Raw genomic sequence first — 6,000 nt, 5'->3', positions numbered from 1 at the left:
ATCAGTGTCACTGTTTCTGAACTCCCTGAAACGCCTCAGTTGTCTTGAGTTTTCTTCTTCTATACAAAATAAAGGGGACGAGGCCTGGTTGAGTTAGTAGTGTGTTGAAATTTGCGGTTATGGTGAGGGGCGTGACAATTCCCAAACACACTAAAATCAGTTGACCAATCACAAGATTTTGGTCCAGGCGACCAATCAGAGCACATTGCACTTTTTGTAAGGAGGAGCTTTAAAGAGCCAGAAACTAAACAGGGATGCGTTTCTCAAAATCATTGTTAACCAACTATGGTCGCAAATTCCATTGTTACCAGCATAGTTCAATGATTCTGTTTTCCCGAAACAATAATTCCAAGGAACATTCGCCATCAGTATCGCGAATGAATGAACCATCTGGAAATAAAGCAAAACAATGGAGAACAAAAATAGCGAAGTAGTCGACAGATGCCATGTTCGCTATTTACAGCAATAATCTGACATTAATTTGATCTAGAACCGATTAATTAGTATGACGTCATTAACAATTGCTGAACAACCAATGTAGTTCGAACGACGGATGTGCGACAAAGTTACTTTGTTTTCGGACGTGAGTGACTAGCTAGTTAGTTTTTCCAACGATGCATCGTACTATGGTGGTTAAGCAGTGAGTTACGTCGTTGTATGGGAAACGCACCCTAGGGCATTACTGACAGACTGTGAAGAGAGGTGCTGCAACAATGTCAAATATGTGAAATTCTTTTTTTGAGCATTCAAGCGTGAAACCTATTCTAGTAGAGCCCAAAAACAAAATCAAGACTTAGAAACAGGGCATAACAAGTCCTCTTTAAGAGTTTTTGGTTAGCATAGCACATTTAGCACCTGCTGGCAGATGATGTAACTACAACACCTGAGTACAAAATCATCTTTTTCCATTGACAGCCATTCAAAACTAGCTCTTTTGTTTCTTAAAAGCCACATATATTGCTAGTATATCATTATTATAGAGATATTCCCATTTGTATTTTACAAGTAATACTTAAAAACAAAAATAGTGTTCTGTAATCATTGTGGTGAATACAGTAAAGACATATTCTATAAATGATCTTAACTAGACATTAAAAAAGCACAATCAAGCTGTCTGAGAGATTTTTGAAGAAATATTCCTATGTGCATTTTTATTACAGATATTTTGTGCCAATTTCCCAGGAAGTGACAATTTTGTTCTCTTGAACACATGGGATGGAAACGCTGCTTTATTCGCAAATATTTTATGCGGTATCCCAATTTTGCACATAGGTTAAATTTGCAACTTTGGATGGATGTGTTTATTGTGATTATAAACTCCAATGTGATTATTCACTTGGTGTTTTAAAATAACCTGTATTTAGAACTGTGTGACTATGAGCAAATAAATCAACCTAAAAATTAGCTCACTTTTAGTTGTCTCAAGTGGGAACAATTGTAACAAACATAATTCAAGCAAGCACATTCAAGACTAATATACTACTACTACTACTACTAAAAATAATAATAAAGTAATAAAAAATAACCAAATGGTTTTATTTCATGTTGGTACATTCTTGGACAACACCACAGTATAGTTGCATGAGTGGCCAAACATAAAAGTCTTCCACAATATCAGCACATAAGCAGCAAGGGCAACATGAATACTTAGTACAAACAGTATAAAACATACATGCTTTTTATTTTTTTCATATATTTTTTTAAATATATATTGATATCTTTTGCACAATTTTCTCCATAAGTTCTGGGGCAGTTAAAAATTCCAAGACAAATTAAAGCCATATTCTGCCTTGAGTGAGTGAATGTCTGAGAAATTCATGAGATAGTACTTAAGGAAAAAAGAGAGAAATCAATAAAGGCTTTAAAATTATCTGTAAACAGGCCAGTGTGAGAAAACTGTGGTGAGATTTTCATTTACTTCAACATCAAACATATCAAGCATGCATTGACAACTGCTACGTGAACACTTTCTTTAAAAAAGAATTCTGAAACACCATCGGTCACCAGGGTTTAGTTACTGTAAAACCAATGCAACATCTCTCAAAGTCACTAACAACACAGTCGATGGTCTACGAACCCTTACAAACATGGTGGGAATGTAGAAAAATGTGAGGCATACGGTCACATTTATCATGTTAAAGGGGGAAATCGAATGGTGTCCCCCAAAATAAAGACCGTAAAACAGGAAAATATTCCAGGAATGAGATCTCATAGAGAAGAATATGGCTTTAATACAATGTGCATCCAGAAAGGCAAGGAAAATGAAAAAAAAAAACTGAAACGTAAAAATTCCGACAGCAAAGGAAAACGGAAATGCTGAAAGAACCACACAAATTTGCACGGAAAATCCCAAAAAACTTGCAGTTTGGAAGTACATGTAAAGATGAGGAGGACCTCTCGGCCCAGCATTCCAAAGCCATGTCGATTCATGAGCGCCCTGAATAGTCTGTGATGGATTATCAGAACAAACGCCTTGTCGAAGGTCCATCACGTCAAGTGCAACCTCAATTGTTGACTGACAGGAGGTCAGTCGTGTTTTGCCGCTATTACACCTCCATCAGAAGAAAAAAACCCCAACAAAAATGTATTTCTTCCGGTTGTACAATCCGTTGATTCCTGCTACCGTGTTTTTTTGCAGATGTCAATTTATTTTTGTGATTTTTTTGGGGGGTGGGGGGTGGGGGTGGGGGTTGCCTTTTTATTTTTCTTAAAGGTGTCGAAAATCAACTGAGATCCTCTGTCGTTGGTTTAGCTGAGGGCCCAGTCACTGTCCTGGCCCTCGGACAAAAGAAGGATGGAAAGAGAGGTACACCGAAAGCCTTTTTCCCGCTTTACTTTTGTGTCAAAGAGCCGAGAGAAACCAGGAACTGCCATCGATCACCTTCCTCCTGTGATGGAGGCCCTCAGATCACAAGGTCATTGTAACTCACGTATTTCTTCTTAGCGGCCGGACCTGAGAGGAGAGAAAGATGAAAGATTGCTTTTCATTTGATATTTCATCCTTTTTTTCCCTCACTAAAAATGAGAGGAATTCATTGATTCTTGTCAGGAGGCCTGACAGGGGCAAAATTTTTGGTATGGAACGAAAAAAGGCTAGAAACTGACTCTTAAAGACAATGCAGATGCTAGGGTGTTCTGTGTTTGCTTGACAGTTTTGAGAGGGTTCTTGGATGTTCTGGGTGGTTGCTAGGGTTTTCTGGGTAGCTGTTGGGTGTTTTGATAGATTGCTTGTTGGTTGCTAGGGTGCACTGAGTGGTTGCTAGGGGCTTTTGAAAGGTTGCTAGTTGGCTGCTAGGATATTCCGAGTGGGGTGCTTGGGTGTTTGCTAAAGTGTTTTAAGAGGTTACTAGGAGGTTGATACTGTGTTCTGATTGGTTGTTATGGTGTTCTGGGAAGTGGTGGGGTGTTTTGAGATGTTGCTAGGTGGTTGCTACTGTGTTCTGATAGATTGTTAGGGTGTTCTGTTAGGGTGTTCTGTGTAGTGGTGGGGTTTTTTGGGAGGTTGCAAGGTGGTTGCTACTGTGTTCTGAGTGGTTGTTAAGGTGTTTTGTGTAGTTGTATGGTGATTTGAGATGTTGCTAGGTGGTTGCTACTGTGTTCTGATAGATTGTTAGGGTGTTCTGTTAGGGTGTTCTGTGTAGTGGTGGGGTTTTTTGGGAGGTTGCAAGGTGGTTGCTACTGTGTTCTGAGTGGTTGTTAAGGTGTTTTGTGTAGTTGTATGGTGATTTGAGATGTTGCTAGGTGGTTGCTACTGTGTTCTGATAGATTGTTAGGGTGTTCTGTTAGGGTGTTTTAGGTAGTGGTGAGGCGTTTTGGGAGGTTGCAAGGTGGTTGCTACTTTGTTCTGAGTGGTTGTTAAGGTGTTTTGTGTAGTTGTATGGTGATTTTAGAGGTTGCTAGGTGGTTGCTACTGTGTTCTGAATGATTGTTATGGTGTTCTGGGTAGTGGTGGGGTGTTTTGAGAGGTTTCTAGGTGGTTGCTACTGTGTTCTGATTGGTTGTTATGGCGTTCTGAGAAGTGGTGGGGTGTTTAGAGAGGTTGCTATGTGGTTGCTACTGTGTTCTGAGTGGTTGTTAGGGTGTTCTGTGTAGTTGTATGGTGATATGAGAGGTTGTTAGGTGGTTGCTACTGTGTTCTGAGTGGTTGTTAAGGTGTTTTGTGTAGTTGTATGGTGATTTGAGAGGTTGTTAGGTGGTTGCTACTGTGTTCTGATTGGTTGTTATGGTGTTCTGAGAAGTGGTGGGGTGTTTAGAGAGGTTGCTATGCGGTTGCTACTGTGTTCTGAGTGGTTGTTAGGGTGTTCTGGGTAGTTGTAGGGTGTTCTGAGTGGTTGCTAGGCAGTTGCAATGGTATTTCTGGGTGGTTGATAAACTGGTTTGAGAGGTTGCTAAGATATTGAGTAGTTGCTTGGGTTTTCTAGGGTGTGGTTGTTTGGGTGGTTGGGCGGTTGGTGGTTTTTTGGGCATTCTGGGAGGTTTACTAAGGGTTCTGGGAATCTTCTAGGGTGTTGCTACTTAATACTTTAATAGTTACAGTAAGGGGATCTGATGAATTTCTAACCCACAGTATGAACTCACAAAAATGTAAATAACTGTGTTCATTATATGATGAAAGAGCACCTCAAAATTAAAAAGCAGATGAATATCGCATAAGTCTTATGTAAGAAGCCCTGAAATGTCTTTAGTCATAACAGCGTGACCTTCACAAGCTGCCGCTGATGTGTTTGCAGAGACTCTGTGTAACGAAATGACTCCAGTCTTAAATTACAGCGCTTATCCCTGGATGCTTGTTGTGCTCTTTTGCATGTAAATGAACTTCTAAATATTTAAAAGTAAAGGTTACCAAGTAGAGAGATCATTGTGGCCTTTAAGTGTCAGTAGCCCCTTTAGTATTCGAGTTAAATGTCACTCTGAGTGCCATCTATTCAGAAATGTGGGCTTGATGAATGTGGATTGAGGGAAGTGCCCTTAATATGCAAAAACAGGTATAAATATATTATAATTATACACATAATAGGAGCTCAGATAAGGGTGACCTAATTTACACACACACACAATGCCAAACAAATACACTTTTTGTTTGGAATATTGCCTCTTATATTTGACAATTACATTTGAGAGTGATGGACAATAAAGGGAGATAGACAGAATATGGGACCAAGTTGACTGAAGGTGACTGTATTTCCCTGTAAAATAAACTAAAGGTGATGTGACCCCTTTTAAAGACCTTATTTGCACCACCAGCTGTGATGCCTCCAGACTACATCTCCCCTGACTGACTGCAGTACACACTTATAGCACGGCACACCAAAAACATCTTAATAGCTCTTGTCTCACATCTGCAGTCTTCCTCATGGGATGGGAAGAGTGTTGGAAACATGTGTCTGACAACAGAACGTCAGATATGGATGGAAACCAGGGCATGACGAATGGGGATGGTTTTTGGATTTCTCTTATGTCTAAATGGCTGTGTTATGCTTCTCATTTGCATAGTACTTTTTTATTATTATTTGTACTGCGCATGCCCACACTGGATTGCATAATATAATGCAACAATTTTTGAGGAATTTTATCAACAATATAACACATGCGTATTACGTGTTCAGTCTATAGTGTTTCATCGCCATCTAATGGCCTGGAGCAGAATACAGCGTTTTTAGTCGTTTTCGTGGATCCGTTTGAATAGGGAACGTTTTGACAATGGTGTCGTCTGTAGGCGGAAAACTCGAAGGAAAAACTTCTCCGTTTTAAGCATATCGTTGTCATGTAAACGTACCCTAAGTCACATAATGCAAATATTACGTACAAATGGTAGTACGAACATTTAACGTTATAATTATGTTGCATAATGCGACAACTGAGCAACAGTGATTTTATAAATGATAGCACAACAATTAGGTTGCATAATGTAATAATTATGTAAGAATGGTTTTAAACAATTCACATAATGCAGAAATTACGCACAAATGTTTATACAAACGATAGCATTATAATTACGTT

General features: G+C 39.2%; 1 protein-coding gene across 3 annotated transcripts in view; it reads right to left on the bottom strand.

The window, feature by feature from the left end:
• Positions 1-1,132: 1,132 nt before the first annotated feature.
• Positions 1,133-6,000, bottom strand: part of grm7 (glutamate metabotropic receptor 7) — a 210,868-nt gene continuing 206,000 nt past the window's right edge. For all 3 annotated transcript variants that reach the window (XM_084118050.1, XM_084118048.1, XM_084118049.1), the window contains one exon: positions 1,133-2,953. Coding sequence is in view for 2 of the 3 variants with exons in the window: in XM_084118048.1 (XP_083974174.1) it covers positions 2,904-2,953 (50 nt within the window). In the remaining variant the exon portion in view is untranslated. The remainder of the gene's footprint in view (positions 2,954-6,000) is intronic.

This window comes from Abramis brama (genome assembly GCF_963993115.1).
Source record: "Abramis brama genome assembly, chromosome: 6".
Taxonomy (NCBI): domain Eukaryota; kingdom Metazoa; phylum Chordata; class Actinopteri; order Cypriniformes; family Leuciscidae; genus Abramis; species Abramis brama.
This window is presented reverse-complemented; position numbering and strand designations above follow the sequence as displayed.